At 43.9% G+C, this 17936-nt stretch overlaps 1 protein-coding gene across 1 annotated transcript in view; it reads left to right on the top strand.

Annotated features, from left to right (window-relative positions):
* Positions 1–213: 213 nt before the first annotated feature.
* Positions 214–17936, top strand: part of KCNB1 (potassium voltage-gated channel subfamily B member 1) — a 132803-nt gene continuing 115080 nt past the window's right edge. Inside the window, exons 1-2 of the mRNA XM_085314032.1 lie at positions 214–315; positions 1554–2219. Of these exons, the coding sequence (XP_085170158.1) occupies positions 1653–2219 (567 nt within the window). The 5' untranslated portion in view covers positions 214–315; positions 1554–1652. The remainder of the gene's footprint in view (positions 316–1553; positions 2220–17936) is intronic.

Here is a 17936-nt window from a genome sequence, read left to right as displayed (position 1 = left end):
AAAAAAAAAAAAAAAAGGCGGGGGGATGGGGCAGATGCAGCTTCAGCGTTTACTGTAGGCAGAAGTGAGGAGCCGCAGCCAAGGGAAGGCCTTCGAAAGCTTCCTGCCGAGGGATCCGATTTACCTCGTTTCCCTTCCCCTCCCCCCGGCTCCGTGGACAGACGGGAGCGCGGCCGCCATCCCTCCGCTTCGGGGCTGCCGCGGGGGATGCGAGCGGGGCCGCCCCTGCTGACCGCTCCGCCGCCCGCCGCAGGATGTAGCCGCCCTCGGCCCCGCACAGCCCCGCGCCACCTCTCTCGGAGCCCGCAGCAGGAGGTAGGTGCGGACCGGGCTCGGGCCGAGGGAGAGGAGTCTTCCCCCGTGTGCGGCTGCGGCCAAGGAGCAGCCCCGGCCACGGTCTAAAGGCAGCGCCGGTATCTCGCTTTCGGAGCGAGGRGGTGGAGAGGGGGCAGATCGGCGGTGAGGGGCAGAGCCGAGCCCCTGGAAGCTGTGCTGGCTGGGCATGGAGGAGCCGTTCCCGCCTGCGCCGGGGCTTCTTTTCGTGCCATCTTGTGTAAGCAACAGTGCTCGGGGCTGTCACAAGCCGCCCAGCTTTGCCAGGAAGGCTCGGGGGCTTTTGTTATTCTGATTTTCGCTGATTTCCAGGTTATGCAAAGGGCGCCGGTGGGAGGAGAGGAACCGTCCCTAGGCAGCCCAGTGATGTAGATGCGTCTTTAGAGCGGCTGGAAATAACCGCCTTTTCCCTTTCCCAGCCCTTTCCTTGGGGAAATTTGCTAGCTTGGAATTATAAAAAGCATCTGCATTTTCTTGCTGCCAGCACAGCCGAGCAGGGCGGGGGACCCCGCCAGCTCTGAGGAGGGGGTTGCACCGCGTGGGTCGTAGCGGCAGCCGGGGTCCGGCGTCCGTGGTCTGTCAGGGCCGGGCGCTCCACGCGGCGGTGGGGCTGGGGGCCGCGGTGGCAGGGCCGGGCCGGGCACTCCGGAGAGCGGCAGTGACAGAGCCGGGCGCTCGAAGAGGGGAAGGGAAGGGGGATGGCRGTGGCGGCGGCGGGGCCAGCCTGCTCCCAGCCAGCCTGTGCGGGAGAGCGGACAACGTGTCAGCGCGCTAGTGGCCCCGGCGCTTTTTTGGGTGCRTTTCTGAGTGGTGCTCAGGGCAGTTCTGCCTCCCCCACCCCGTTCCCTTAAGTCATCGTTTCCCATCTCTCTGTCGAGAGAGGCTCCAAGGCCCCACGCCAGCCCCGTAGCTCCCCTGGGTGGGGTGCTCGGGGAGCCCCCCGCCGAGGCGCGCCGCCGCCGCCGCCGCCCGGGGGAGCTCGGAGGCAGCGCCCGCGCCGACACGTGGGAGCGGGCGGCGCTCAGCACCGCGGACAGCGCCCGCCGCGGCCGCGCCGCCCGGCGCCGTTCAGCACCGGGAGGGCGGACAGCGCCGCCGCCCCCCGAGCAGATTAGCGGGCCGGGCGCTCCCCCGCCGCGTGGATAAGGCAGGCGCGAAGGCGGCCGCGCTTCCCGGGGCGCTCAGCGGACAGGCACCCATGGTTGGCTTCTCTCTTGCAGCTCTGGGGCATGGAGGGAAAGGAGAGGTGAGGAGAGCCGGCCCCCGCGCGCCCTGCCCCACGCCGCACCTTGGAGCGTCCAGCCTGAGGGGGACCAGCGATGCCTCTGGGAATGAATAAGCATGGATCTCGCTCTACTACCTCTTTGCCTCCGGACCCCACGGAGATTGTCAGGAGCAAGGCCTGCTCCCGCAGGGTCAAACTCAACGTGGGGGGGCTGGCCCACGAGGTACTCTGGCGGACCTTGGACAGGTTGCCGCGGACCAGGCTGGGTAARCTCAGAGACTGCAACACGCACGACTCTCTCATGGAGATCTGTGATGACTACAACCTGGAGGAGAATGAGTACTTCTTTGACAGGCACCCTGGGGCATTCACCTCAATCTTGAACTTCTATCGTACTGGCAAGCTGCACATGATGGAGGAGATGTGCGCCTTGTCCTTTAGCCAGGAGCTGGACTACTGGGGGGTGGATGAGATCTATCTGGAGTCCTGCTGTCAGGCCCGTTACCACCAGAAAAAGGAGCAGATGAATGAGGAATTGAAGAGAGAAGCCGAGACATTGAGGGAAAGGGAAGGGGAGGAATTTGATAACACCTGCTGTGCTGACAAAAGGAAAAAGCTCTGGGACCTCCTGGAGAAGCCCAACTCCTCTGTAGCTGCCAAGGTAAGCCGCTCCATGTATCCACTCAGGCTTGTCTGTGTTGGCTTCAAAGGGGCTTCCTTGATGATGCTTAGGTGAGGWGGTGCTCTGCTATTCTTGCTTTAGTGTCTGGGTACTTGTGGCTGAATGGATGCTATGAGTGAAGCAGAGAAGGGCTTCTCAGATGCAAACAAGGTTTAGGTTAGCTTTTTTGAGTAGACTGGAAGGGACTGATTTTGAGCCTCCTTGGGACTAGTGTAGGCTGCTCAGCATGGGAGCAGTGCTACTGACCCCTGGAACAGCATATGCTGTTTGCTGTACATCAAGTGGCTGGAGGTTAGTAGACTTTTCATTCAGTGGTCTTGTCTTGATGCATTGTGTAGCAGATTCCTTAGGGCCTYAAACATGCATGTTTCCTATTGCTTAGCCAAGACTATGCTTAGAAAGAGGAAATCTSCTTGCACTCAGAGGTGTTAGAATTGGTTCCAGTCAGGCAGTAGTGTGTTCCCTTCTAGCACTTATTTTAAAATTTTCTGGTGAAATACACCTGCTGGGTAGTTGTATTGTGCTCTCCTAGGCTCTCTGTCTGCTAAAGATAGCATTTGAATATCATCCTTTACCTGATTCCAGCCTAGTCTAAGTATCCCTGCTTACTCTGAAGTTGGTGCCGGTGCAACAGATCTATTCAAACACCTTTGAAATGTAAGATTCTTGGTAGGAGAAACCAATGTCAGAGCTGGTTGATAATTTAGCTGTCTCATGTTAGTCACACATTCTTTAGTGAGGAAAATCTCTGCAAACATAATGATTCAGTAACCATGGGGACAAAAATAAAGGGGGAAAGATTGAAAACTGTAGGATGAAGAACTGGAGAGCATGAGAGATTGAGCCTTAGGGAATGAAAACTTGCATTTTCTATGTACTGGCATTCTCACAATATGGCAAAGAAGTAGAAAGAGGCCCCAGCTACCTCTGTAGTGTCACCTCCCTGTTGTGTATATATATTTGCAATGGTAAATTGTAACTCCGTATCTCAGAAAGTCTGGTTTCAGAGGGGTACTTATGTAAATGGACTCTTTATTTCCCTGTCTTTTTTCTCATTACAATGTTGTATATAATGAACCAAGAGCATGCGGGAAGTTTTCGAAARATATTCTAGAAAGTATGGGGCTAAATGGCTCATTCTGGCAGGGGAAAAGGGGAGGCATGATCTGCTGCTGGATTGATTATCACTTTTTTTAATGACAAATGAAGCCCCAAAATGTCTTTTTCTCTCCAATGGCACAGATGACACTGTGCTGAATGCATTAATCATTTATAAGGCTCCTTTGGCACRGTCCTGGAATCCTGAAACACAGGCCTCGGGCTTAGCTGTCTGTGGCATTGACTCAAAATCCATTAGAAACTGTTGATGCTCATGATTTATTGTATATGAGCAGGAGTCATTCTTGCCAAATAAGTGTCTTGTGTGATTTATAAATGAAATACACTCTAGCTTCATTTTCTGAGAAAGTTCTCGGAGTAAGTGCATTCGGCATTGCAGGCTCTGGATTAATTGAGAGTGAATTGTAATGCATTATTGTCCTTCCCATTTAAAGCTTCCATTCTGTGGCTTTGTTACTGTAATGAAAAATGGTGCGGTATGTTCTCAGACCTCAAATATTTCAGCAGCTCCCAGGTTTCTTGTTCATCATACCCATTTTCCTTGTTACTCTTGAAGTGACAATTAGCTTACCTAGGGAAAACAAAGCTGTTAAGCATATTCTTTATCTGCTTTTCTCCTTGCTGGTGGACAGCTTTCTTCTTGTGCCAGTGTATACTTTGTGCTGATCACCTTCATTATGCTTTGTTCCACATACTGAATAGGTCAGACCAAGTCTTGAACTACTTTTTGATGGAAGGATGCTGGGAGAGGAACTTGGCAGCCTGACCCTTTATCTGACCTGGACAGCTGTGCTCAGGCTCAGTTTCAGACTGAATTTTCTAAATCTGAGCCTCTGCATAATAGCTCCTAGATAGCTTTTCTCAGCCACTCTGTTCACTGAAGCASTTTTGCTGAGGCTACTGGCCTCCAGAAATGTCTGTCACCAGACTCGGTTGTCTTTATCAGGTTTGGAGAGCTCAAACTGCTCCTATAGAAAGGGAATAAGATGAATTATTCTGAGGTTTAATGAGCATCACTGAAGGATCWAAAATCTATGTCAGGAAAATTCTCAGTTGTTTCACTTATTCTCTATCTTCAGACTTCTGCTGCTCTGTGAAAATGTCTTTTGATYTAAATAGCACAAAAAAGAGACTCCTTCATATTGTGTTTAAGCAGTTGAGGAAGTGGCTACAAATGCATATTCTCCTGTAAACCCAACTCAATGCTTTTGTAAGCTATACTCTATCTTCCAGCTCCTGCTCCAGCAAGGTGGGCTTTCTTGCTGGCTTTGTAAGCACTGTTTATATTTTAATWTTTTTTTGCATAACACCTAACCTAACTCCTCCATAATAGCTCACTGCAGAACATTTCATAGTCATACTGGGATCAGTTAAACCCTGACAGAACAAGTTGGTTTTTGTTTCTTTGATTTTTAAGAAAGGAATTGTATGTGATGCATGTCAAGGTGGAAAAAGGTGTGAAAATAACAGAAAAACAATACTGCAGACGTTAGTAATTTTTTCACTTCTTTATCCACTGGGGCTTTACCCTTATCTTTAGATTGATCTGTCTGGCTTCTGAACCAACCACTTCATGGCAAGCAGTATCTTGCTTTTGTCTGATGCTAGACATGTACAGCACTTGTGATGAAAGAAAGAAAGAAAAAAACATTTAGATTTTGTAGTATTCCCCCCTCTGAGAGCCTCCAGACTGCTAAGATGAGGAATCAGGTGGCTTTTGAAGACACAAGCTTACCGCATTGTTACTTATCTAGGGCTAAAACACAGATGTTTGCTTTTTTTTCCTCTAATGCTCCAATGCTCATGGTTGTAACCAAAGCCTTCCTGCCCCTGTGAGAAGCGCTACAGAGCCTCATGGCAACACACCAGCCGCTCATCCCTGTGTGCGGAGCACCCTTCCCCGCCAGTGCAGCAGACACAGGAACTGTATGTGCAATTAGCTCCGAGGCACTTGTGTGCTGTGCTCCACTGTGCTCASTTCATACAGTGGGAAAACTCGGGCACAATGCTGAGCACTCTGGGGGACTCGCTGTCTGAGTAGCAAATGAAAAAATATTTAAGAGTTATTAAATAAAACTTTTCATTTCCTTATGACTTACAAGATAATTTAAAGGATGGGTTTCTCCTGCCTCCTCTGACTTTATTTGCTTTTATATCCCTGTGAAACACTTGCTGCATTTTTTTGTGGCTGCTGCTTTTTCTTTCTGTGCTCACTATTTTTGCTTGTTCCTGCTTATTTTTATCATCCCCCCAGTCTCCTTTAGTAGTTTTCTATTTTTTAAAGTAGCATTCTTCCTGTACTTTGGTGTGCTTACAGCATCCATATTTAACCTTGGRTGGGTCTGGGGTTCATGTCTATCTGGTTAACCCAGGATGATGAAGAGGTGCAGATATTTTCTGAAATAGCTTTTTACATTTTGTTGTTTGCCTATCTTCTTTTGTATGTTCCCCTGGAAAGAAAAACTACTTTCCAGAAGCCAAACAGAGCTGCTGCTTTGGGATTTTAATCTTAGTTGTTTCTTCTTCTCTCTAAAGCTATGTCTGGGCAGCTGGTTTGTGCCACACAGAACCCAGTTAGCAGCCCTGGGTTTCCACAGCAGAAGCCTCTCATGGAGATGTTGTTTTTTACTAACCAAGTGAGCTAGCACCTGTGGATCTATCTGTAACATAGGGGTATTTCTAGGGAGGCATTCATGCCCTTCACCACAGTCAGTCTTGCTGTAAATCCAACTAGACATCAGGGCATCCTGCAAATCAGACTGCTGTTATTCCATGCTTTCCAGTATAAGCAAATAACAAATCAGACCAACTCAGCACCTTAACTGGCATGCTAGGTCTTGAAAATCCTCCAATTACCTGACCTCTCCAGTGACATTGCAAGAACTTTGTTCTTTTTGCCTCTTAGGAGGAAAAGAAATCTTTTCGGTCTTTAATTGCTCAGATATTGATCAGGCAAATAATTTGTAAAGTGTTGTACAGAGGAAAAAACACCCTACTCATCTTACAGCCTCCTCTGCAGGTGCTGGCTTCATCTACTTTTCTTTTGCTGTCCTGAAGGCTGAGAAAAACACAATGACATCACCCACTTTGCAAAAAGCTTCTCTGCATATCTGCTTGTCAAGTATGATATTCACTTTCTCTGTGCTTGTTGAGGGCTACTCCTCTTCAGTCTCTCTAGTTCCCACTGTCCTGTCGGGAGCTCAGCTTCACTCAGTTCTGGAAGGCGATTTCTCATTCTTTCCCCTATTCTTTCTGTGTCTTTGCCAGTGCAATAGTATCGCATTTATCTTTGAAAACATGCAACTCCAATTCAGTAATCTTATTACGCATGCCTCTGCATTTATTGAACAGCTTTTCTCAAGCTGCCCACTGCTCTCTGCTGCTAATCTCTAGGAGCATTGCTTAGGGATTGGAGAGGTTGCTCTGTAAGCTCTTTCCTTATTATTGTTGATAGTAGTGACAAAAAAAGAATGATAAAACCTCCTGGAGATGTATTTGCTACATCTAGAGTGTTCTTCCCCCACATGAGTTTTCTATTCCTAGCCCTTCCTTATGGCATGCAGTTTTCATTCATCTCCAAGAACCTGTCTGAATTTAGCATTCGGCAGAGGAAAGCCCTCTTCCTAATTGTAGGGGTCAATGTTAGCCATGTCCTCTTCTCTGAGACTCCTGCTGCCAGCCAGGTATCGGCTTGTCTGTTAAAGCAAGATTGCCCATATTTTGTCTGCAGCTGTGACTTTTTTTTTTTTTTTTTTTTTTTAATGCCCCTGCCTTGGCTTCTCTGCTATATATAGGAGAGTTTTTCCCTTCAGCCAACCAAAATAAACTCCTGCTTTTGGAGGTCCTCAAAAGCCATACCTCATTCCAAATCCTTTCCTCTGGGTTCAGGAATTTGCCACTTTGGGCTATAGTTTTTCACTGGGTTTCTARCACAGCACTTTCTTATGGGGACACAAACAATTGCAGCTCTGTATCAGTCTCTTGTCATCCTGCTCTRCACTTTGTTGCTGTTTTTCTCTGCCAGGTCTCAAATTCTTTTCTGGATGCTTCTCCTTCCAGGGAACTTCATAAGCCCTTTTGCCTGGGGAGCCCTAAGTCCATATGTTCAATTCCTTTTAATGGTCCCTCTGCTTCTGTCTAGCTGATGACCTTCTCATAATGTATTGCTGTGCTGCTGGTTCCTGAAATCCTCTGGATTACAGCCTCCCTAAATCCCCAGTTTGGGGCAAAACCCATAAAAGAAATACACTGATCCAGGCCTGTCCTCAGAGGATCAATACATCCAGTTATATACAGTACATCTATGCCATGGGCACATCATCCCTGGCATGCTCCAGTCCATGATGCAGAACCAGTCTGGCAATCATGTCTAATAATTCTTTGTCAGCTCTACTGAGGCTTGCCAGGAGTCCCTGTAACTTCTGAGAAACCCTGGCCATCATGTTGACTTGTCATTMGGGATGTCTCCCACATCCCTATTACAGCTCGCATTACTTCCTGGCAAGCATCTGCCAACAAGCTTATACTAAGTCTTCAGGTAGGATACTCACCCTTCAGAGTGGATCTTTTCTCCAGACCTAGTAGCACAATATTTAGCATCCCTTGGATCCAGGCATACCATTGCCTGGCATTTCCTAGTATAAAACTAAGAATGTTTTGGGTTCAGCAGTTTGTAATGCAAGCCTGTAGGCTTGCAATTTCTAAAGAACTTTCATACAAGAGCATTAAAACTGCGACCCCTAGCAAGCCTCTTGATGTATGTACCATGCAGTCTGTAAAGTGTGTGTGTGTGTGGGGGGGGGGGGTGTAAACATAGATATGTAGGCATATCCTTTGATTTTTATTTTATTTTTATTTATATATTTATTAATTTTTTTTACTCAACAGCATTAGAAATATCTGTAGGCTTCTGCTAGGAGAGCCTGGAGCAAGTATGTTGCCCTCCCTGAGCCTACATATCCACATCTGTGTGAGACTGTCTGCCTCAGGAGGGAAGCGAGGAGCTTGTGTGTTCAGGCTGAATTCCTCAGAGGACATGTGCTATAGAAGTACAGTCGATTCTATTTTTAAAGCACCAGCTCTCATTTGTACCTTTGAAAAATCTGAGATTCACTCCCCATGCTGCTCAGCATTCTCCCATCCTCTCATTTGCTCAGCCTGTGAACAGACATGGTTTGAAGTGCCAACATCACCAGTCAAAAATGTAGAAAATCTTACAAGAATGGAAAATCCCTGTTTTGTTCAGCTGTAACTGCAGAGGCTTAGTAATAATGTGATTCAGGAGAAAAGCCCTGGGCCTGATCCACCCGGGAAATGTAGGCATGGTATAACGCTCACAAAGTGCATGTGCAATTTAAGCTGTTACATGTGCAAACAAAATAGCTGCGCACACTACTGAGTCAAGCACATTGTTTTCTGCCTGGTGTGAGCTCACTGCAGCCACATTAAATATTATCTATGCAGAGACATCTCAGAGCTGCATGAAAATCAATTCTTTTCACTTTTAAAAACAGTTTCTTCATTTAACTCTTTTTATACAGTGGTATATATATCCTTGCCATCACCTTCTGGGAATTAATGTGATGCCTAGCTCTTAGTTCCACTTTTACCTGTTCCTTTTGATCCTGAAGCTCACAATTCCCATCTGATTTCTCTCAAATTGAATAGCCCCCATGGAAAGGAATAATCTGATGCTACTTTTACAACACGAGTGTTGCTATTTGTCATTACTAATGGCAAAATATTTATGTCAAAGAAAGTTCACAGCTGATCACTTAGTTCTTGTAATAAACACAGTCAATATGATTTACTCTATGGAGATATCTGGCAGCAACAGAAGAGGCACAAYGTGGTCAGTGAATGTGGGTAGGCATTCACCTTCTCTGGGGAAGCTATAGGCTGTTACTGCTTTCGCTACATTGAGTGAAGAAAGGATCAGACCCTTACTGTTATTACTAGTGGCCCGCTTTACATTTCCTTGCTCTCGAGGTACACCTCCACTGTGGGTTGGGCTGACTTCTTGCGCGCTGTGCTAGAACTGGAAACACTGGGAATGTGGTATGGTGATAGCCAAGCTCAGACGTGGAAGTTGCTGTCCTTCATGGTGCAACGTTGCTTCCAGGGCTGAGCAAGTAAAGGGACACCACGTTGTTCTGTGCCATARACATACGAGCTGTCAATAGCTTGAGGATCTCTGCCCCACATGCTGTTGTGCTATTGCTTCGTGCAGTCATACGTGTGTTTCTTTAGTTTTGGTACCCTTTATCCGGAGGGGTCTTGCCCCAGGCTTAGTCCCTGGTGCAATATCCACACCCTCACCACCTGGCGTTCTCACTTACTTGATACGATAAAAGCAAACCTTGTAGTAAGCTCCCACATGAGTTCAACTGGTCTCTGGTTTCTCTCCTTGTCTCCCTTTTCTTGGCCTCTCCTGTCTGCTTTACAACCTGGCACTAGCAGAGCATATTTACTGGTAGGAGTCAGTGAGGTCTCATTCTGATTTTTAATGGAAGAATTTCACTCCTTATTCTAGTCTAACTCCATAGGAGTGCCAAGTATTCCTACACRAGCATACTAACGTTAAAATATTGCATGCACATTATTTTTCTAGGTCCTGCAATAACAACAACAGACCCAGCTCTGCATCTGTGGAGGGTAAAACTCCCATTGAATGTAATGAGAACAGATGAGTATTATTATGTCTGTACTCATCAAGCAAAGCTCTCAAAGTGCTTTGAAAAGATGGATTACTTAAGGCCAGGACAAACCTGTGATATATGTATTATCCGCATCTTAAAGTGAAGAGGTGGTATTTGCCCAAGGTCTGAGCAAGGTCACTGAGCAAGGCCAAGGCATAGCTGACAGGGGAACCCTGGATTCCTAGTGTTCCCAGTATGTTTTCCTGTTAAAGGTGAGCTCCCCAGGCAGTGGGTGTTCCCAGCTGTTCAGAGTGGGTTATTACAGAGCTAGAGGTGCTGGCTGCTCTCTCAGGGTGTCAAAGGAGGAGTGAGAAATCAAATTTTTCTTTGTTTCAGTACAACTATTCCAATTTAAATGAGTCTAGGCTGAACGGGAAGGTCCTGGAAAATTTTGTCAGACTTGAGTGAATGAGTGGTTACAGAAACACAGAAAAGTGTTCTCCAGTATTATTCTAAAAACAAGTTTCCATACTGTGGYATTTTCAGCATTGTCTGATGCAGCCCTGATTATAGGGAAAGGATCTTTTTTGTTTGTTTGTTTGTTTTGTATAGAAAAGTGAGAAAGTGTGTGTGTGTGTGTGTGTATAAAAATATATACTTATTGTGAAACGATATAATAAATCACAATAATATGTATATTCCCACATATATATTTATTACATACTCGCATAAATTGCCTTTCCATATAGAAATTCCTTCTTACCAGAATCAACCTGTGTTAGGCAGATGGTTGGTTTTGATTAAGAACATATAACCCTAGCAGCCAGCTCCTCTTTGGCAAGCACATCTCCARCCCCTTGATGCTGACTTCAGGTGAGTTTTCAAAGCAGAGCGACCCCGTGGTCCAGCTCTTTCCTGGGGTACAAAGTTGTGTCATCRTCCCTCTCGGCCGTGTAACCTGCCCTGTGCCGCTTCCAAGAGAGATGATCGCAGCTGGCCTTTCCTTCTGCATGTAGACCCTGCCCGGCCTTGCAGATGTATTAGAGTTTTTATGAATGTTAGCCCTTTACCCTTTCACAAGTTTTCTCCCAGACTTGCCACAGTTTCTGTGAGGGTTTTTGTCATCTGCCAATGTTCGGCAGCTAGTCTGGTCCAACGATATCCCTGCTGTGAGTTGTTTGAGTCTTCCCCCCGGGTACTGGCACTGCAGTGGAGTGAGGAGGAGAATGCTGCCTTAATAATTCACAGCCTTGCTTCTTAACTAGGTGTCTAATACTTMAATTTAGACCAGAGAAATTAATAGCAAATACTAAAAAACAAAGTACTTATTTGTACCTGAATCCCACATTGACAAATCTCATGTGGAAARCAACATCCATCAAGCATCCATTTAACCTGTTCAGAAATTTGTGTCAATAACAGAAGCAGGGCGAAGAGTCAAAATAAATTGCATGCCTAATTTATTTTTAAACTTTTTTTCCTACAATGCATAAGCAGTTCCCTTTATTATGCTTTGAATTTATCTAAAGCTGTTTGGGCCAGGATCCACACAGAGTTGCTAGCCAAAAGCCCAGATTAGTTTTATTTTATTTAAGGCCATTTTCTCTTGTTCATTTTTGAACAAAATAGAACAGTAAATCTCATTTGCTTTATAGAAATGGCATAAATGTCAGAAATGCTCTCTGACTGGTACTGATGAATGAAAATATTTCAAGACAAAATTCTAGTTAAAAAAAATCTATTTTAGATTTAAGATGCCTCGTGAAAACTCTTTAAAGGAATAAATTGAAGATTTAAGAAGAGATATATGTCACAGTCTCTCTACAAAAGATGTTAAGCAGTGAGCATTAACTATAGTAAGCGCACTTTCCGTGACACGTGAAATCCCCTCAACATGCCACATGTGCTTTGCTYGGCTGGCCTCAGCAGGATCAGGGGTTTTTCTCTTTCGAGCGTTTCCTGTCTGGGTGCCCTCACCATGGCAGTATCTAGCAACCTTGGTTCTAGCCATGCTCCCATGCTTCCTCTGATGGCAGTGCCACATTCCCCACATATGGTATCATCCAGTCTTTTCTTACCCTTGCCTATGGCAGTTCATCCACAGTCCATCTCCAGCTTTCACTGCCCTGGCATCTGAGCGTGCCGTAATGTATTCAGTCTTACAGCTCCTCTGCGAATTAGAGCAGTGCAMTTATCCCTGTTTTACACAGCGAGGTTAGAGAGGAACGAACTGCCTCGTCAAGGGCCATCACAGAGCGAGAAACAGCGTTGTAATCCAGCCCTAATCCCTGGACCACTTTTTTTTCTCTGGTGCATCTGAATCCCAGCATTCAGGAGGTAGCCATAATACACAAGACAGTTAGATGTTTCTATTTAACTGCCTAGGAATCCATCTCAGAGTAAATTTTTTCGGGTTTCTGGGAATCTCATTTGTAACTGGCACATTCTCAGCTCTAAAAAATGTTCACACAGCTGTAATGCTTCTGTTTTTTTTTTCAAAATGTCCATCTATTGTTCTGCACACTTATTCTTTTTTTAGTTATTTTATTATTTATTATTTTTTATTTTATTAACTGCAGTAATCACACATTAAACAAATTCTCTGCTCATGATATCTGACAACTTCCACTAATTGAAATTTCTGTACTACCCTTGTACTTCACCATTTCTAACGGTTCTCAAAACTACCGTTTCACCAAGTGTCTGGATAGAAAAGGAGTGTAAGACACTTGCAACATTTACCTCTACTATCAGAAGATCCTAGTCTCTGTGGTGGAATAGAGTGCATTCCGTCCTTATTTACTTAGTTGTGAATTTTTGGCTAAATTTGCCCTTCATAGCATGAAAGTTAAATCCTTTTAGAAAAAAACTGTTGTCTTCTCTCCTGTCAATGTGCCAGAATTTTATTAATAATACATAATAATTATATTTTTCACTTCTTTGCTCCTTTCATCTGAGGATCTTAAAGTGCTTTTCAGACGTTAATTAAGTAATCCTCATGACTGCCTGGTGCAGTAACTATTATTATCTATCTATACTTAAATATGACAATGCAGAGGAAATAGTAAATAAGAAAATCCTCTCTAAGATACAAGCAAGATCAAACCAGGTTTAAAAAGCTACTGAAAGCTGGAGCAGCTATTGCAATATTGTAGTTGTATTTTGTTTAAGTGAACCCACCAGTTTGCCTGTCAATATGTAGGTACCATTACATCTGAAGTTGACTGATGTTGGACACAGGCCGAAGATGACAGTTAGGCAAATTTTCTTCTAGACCAATAGAATATTATCTCTGCTGGCAAGAGAAAAACTGCAGTTGGCAGCAGAACTCATGYCTCTGGTTCAAAGTAATGGATTTGGCAGCAGAAGGCTTTCTCTGGAGAAACCTCAGTGATGAAATTTACTGATCCTCACTGCAAGAGAGCCTGGATTTATTATTCTTTACAGGATGGGTACCCAAGGTGCAGCCCAGGAAGTGTATGTAGTTCATGAAGGATATTTTTAACCCTGAGCAGGCCCATCTGCCTGCCAAAGCTGTGCCAGAGATGGAGTCTGTCCTTCCACCACTGTCTGCACAAAGTAGTGTAAAGAACCCAAGCTGTCAGGCAAGCGCAGCCACTCTCACCATGATATCCACCATTTGGAGTGTGGGGACCTTCACACTTCAACATTTCATCTCTGGCTGTGCCCAGGTCTTCCACAGAGAGCCACTGCAGAGTCTCCTCCAGGTAGAGAGTCTCTGCTTTTGTAGAAGGGATTTCCATGATTCCCAGCTAGCATCACTAAACGTCCCTCCATGAGCAAAGCTTTAGAAAGTCCTGGGAAGGGTGGATAGCAAAGCTAACCTTAGTTCTTTTCTCTCAGCTTTGGGGCCAAGACTTGCATGAGTATCTTTAAGTTATTATCTTGTCTGGTATCACTTAGGAATGTTTTTTTGTTTTTGTTTTTGTTTTTTTTTCTCTTGGAAAGAATAGCTTTTCTTAGGATAAAGAGATTGAAAATAAATAAATACCAATGTTCTGGCAGCAAATATTCTTTCTCTTTACAACTATACCTCACACTCATAGCCAGTGAGATGGATTAAACTTAGGTTAGTCAATATATGCTTATCCTTAACCCCTAGTCTTCCTCAGGTTAAAGTCTGATTGACCTCATCAGATTCTACAGCATTTTGCGAGAAGAGCCACGTCTTTTAAAAGTTACCTGAGATTATGAGAAAGGAAGGCTGACATAGTAGCAATTTTGTTTCTCAGAGCTAAATACCTGTCTGTTTTCTCAGTGTATTAAGATTATGTCAGTGTTGTAAGAGACTGCAAAAAGTTGGTGTGGATCCAGTTTTCCAGGAATGCTGAAGTCCCTGGTAGCATGAGGGCTCACTGATACAGACATCAAACGCTAGTTTTGTCTTTTGGAGGAGACGCCAAACGGCATGACTGGCAATTAGTTTAGTTTATTTTGACAAGCTTGCAGGCTTGGTAGCTGACTCAAGATATATTGGATCCTATTTATTGCTTTCTTGAATCTTTAAGTTAAATTTGAAGCAGATGAGTTACAGAGTGTAAAGTCTGATTAGTTCCCACTTACATAAGACCTACTAGCCCTGCTTTGCTTGAAGCAGGTCTTAAAATAGGAGCTTTTCAGGAATGAGACCTTCACATTCCCTTCACACTAGCAAAGGTACCAGCAGATCTAACACCATACGTATTTTGACCCCTTCCTGAATCCAGACTCTTGTGTATAGTTTAGAAGGACTGAACAGAGCACTTTTCTGCTGTCCTGGTAAGAAGACTTTTCCACCAAATGAAAGTTATGCTGCATTCTCGATCAGTTTAGCTGTTGGAGTTTGTTCTGCTAATTGACATGTATGTGTTCTCTTTGTCTGTGTTTATACGCAATAATACTATGCTAGAGGAGTAACTTTAGACTTCCAGCAATTGCAGGAATGATCTCATTTAACGCTTGTAGCGCTGGCCAAAGCCAACTTTAGTATATGAAAGCCATCTACTGAACTATGAGACTTTCATGCTAAGCAAATGCGTTGGGTCTTACTAGAGTGATATCTGGCTTCTCTAGGACAGGTAAAATTCCGTTATTTCTGTTCCTTAGCTTAATGGACAYGCAAACTTACTATATTCTCTGGCTATGAATGAGTGGCCATGAACAAAACCCTCTTGTTTAACTTTTAAAGATCTTCTTGTACAGTGACTATGAAATACTTGTTAGTTCGCACTTCTGGGAAACTTGCTCCATGGCCCAGATAACCTGGGCATGGTGAATGTCACTTCCAGGAGTGATCAGTGTAGTTTATTTAATTTGTAAACTCTTTGTAGCAAGTTGCATCTTTTAGTTCTGTGTTTATATAGCACTAAGCATAATACCATCCTAACTCACAGCTCCTGTGTGCTACCTCAAAATAAGACATAGATATGTTTTAAAGTGAATAATAGAAAAGCTGCTATTGAAAGATTTTTTTTAATTTCCATTATTAATATTATTAATTATGGCATTAATTATTAATAATATTATTAATCACATAACCAAGTTGCATTTTGAGATGTCAATGTAAATTAGTATGAACAAATGTCCCTCTAAGCCTGGTTTCCTGCTTCTGGTGGAAGGCAGTAATGGATGATATGTAGGAAAAGAATGAGAAACAGGACGTGTGTGTAGCTCTTCTTTCAAATGATGTATTCTTACTGGTTTGAGGCAAAATGATCTGAACTGTGTGAAAATCCATAAAGCTTGGTGTACAAACCTTAGTGAGTTAGATTGTTTCATTAAAAAGAAAAAAAAGAAAAAAGAAAAAAAGAAAAAACAGAATTGAACAAGTACAATTGGCCCACTGTGCTGTATTGACTTTGCTCTGAGTGCCTTGAGTGCCCTTAGATGAGCTGTCACTACTTGGACAGATGTGAGCTAGGAGTTTACCACTTCCAGGTGGTTTGTTGGACATCCTCATGCACATTGCAGGAGTGGCAGAAGGGTGGCATGTCTGCTCCTTAGCTGCAGTGCTCATCTCACCACTGCTCATTCGTTTAAACTGTGATCCCAGTTTATGGTAGGACTTCAGACTGTGCAAAGAAGAGAGGGATCATATGTCCTGTCTAGTTGTCTTCCTCTCTCAYGGAGAGCTTCAAAAGTGTGAGCAGAGCAAATATGGAAAGTTGCTACTTCTGTTGTCCATGCTTGATTTACCTAACTGGTAGCATCGTAGGTTTTGTTGTTACAAACTAATCCTAAAGCAGTTAGAAACACTCATCCAGGAGGTCTGTGCCAATCTGAGTATAAAATAGTTTAAAGTTTGTTACTGTTACTTTCTTGTTACTGATTTTGATACTACAGGCATAGTCTATGGTTTTAATTTGAGCAGACTTAGGCAGACATTTATGTGCGAAGGAAGACTGAACACCTAATTTGTACATACAGTTACTATGATTTAGCATACAAATCGGGTAATTGCAATATGCAAATATATCTTGCAGCTTATATAAGCAATTACTCAATCTGCATGTGGAAAAACAGGATAATCATGTGTGCAAATTAGATGTATCATTGCACACAGTGCATTGTGTGTCTAAATGGTCAACAAATCAAGTCCTTTCTATTACCAATTAATGGCATTATAACCTAAGAGAAACCAAATAAGTATTGAACCCCTTTTTCTTCCTATTTTTTTCTACTTTTTTCTTTCACGTCATACCCTTACACAGTTCTACACCTATTTAAATATCTGCTGTTATTTCATCCCTTGTTCCCTATATTATCACCTACCTACTTYTTTTTCTTTTCTTTTTTATTTTTCAAATCTGAGCCCTGACCTTGGTAATGGCCTCCTTCTTCCCTCRCAAAAAACAATGATCTCCTTTTGCATCAAAAGTACTTTGCAAGCCCCTCTTTAAAAGCCTGTTTCTTTCAGTAAAGCCCTTCTTYGCTGACCTCCTTTCATCAGTCTTTYTCTGTCAAAGTGTGACAGGGCAAGTCTGACAGGTCAGAATGTCACCGGACGCTCTTGAGTTCAAAGCCTTTGGCATCATCCTGCTCCGGTGTGTGTTCATGTGTCTTCCCGCACATCCAGGCAGCATAAGCAGGAAACCCCCAAATGAGAGAACAGATGATCTGCTGGGCCATGACGCTGCCTGATATTGGCAGAACAAGGGTTATGRATTTGCCATGAGTTTTCTGCCCACACTCAAAATGGTCTTTTTCTCTCGCATATCTRCAAAAGATGGAAAACCTTTCTTCATTTTTCCTGTGCAATTGAGGCAGCACATAAGCACTTTAGGCACCACTTCTTTGCTCTGTACTTGTACAGTGGAACCCTAATTCAAGCAGCAAAACAAACACAATCTGCCTTTTTACCACTCTGTTGGTACAGCATCATTTGCACTTGTGTTAATCAGAAGGAATACAGATAAAGGCTAGTTTGGCCAGCCGTCCCCCTTTTGATTTAGTGTCCTGGGTGGTCAACAGCTAGTGTTAATCCTTAATGCCACCTCTTTTCCTTTTAGACTGACTCCTTAGACTGTTCAGATGTTTCAATACATTTAAAATAGTGACACATTATGCCAAAGAACAGAGAGCAAATGTGATGAAGTTCCAGCCTTTGCACCTGTTCTGATTTGTTTTTCTTTTTTCTGAAGTGCTGTATAATTGTCTTCTTCATTAGCAGCCTGCTAAATTCTGGTATGTGAGAGATTAAAAACTCTAATGAATATGGATTATCTCAAATATTTTCCTTTGGGATCAAGTAGGGAATGGAGAATTTTGGAGATATATGCTCATACAATAACACGGAATGGAGGATGTCTTCCCCCGCCCTTTTAACAATTTCTCTCTTGAAAGAGTGAATATGAAAACAGACAGCTGATCCAGCCTCTCTGCCTAAAGCATGCATAATACTCAGATCCAGTCTGCCCCCTCTCCTGGATCTGGCTAGAGG

Source organism: Rhea americana, unplaced genomic scaffold, assembly GCF_003343005.1.
Source record: "Rhea americana isolate MKP2758 unplaced genomic scaffold, rheAme1 scaffold_4, whole genome shotgun sequence".
NCBI lineage: Eukaryota > Metazoa > Chordata > Aves > Rheiformes > Rheidae > Rhea > Rhea americana.
Note: the sequence above shows the minus strand (reverse complement) of the source record. Positions and strands in the feature narration are given on the sequence as shown.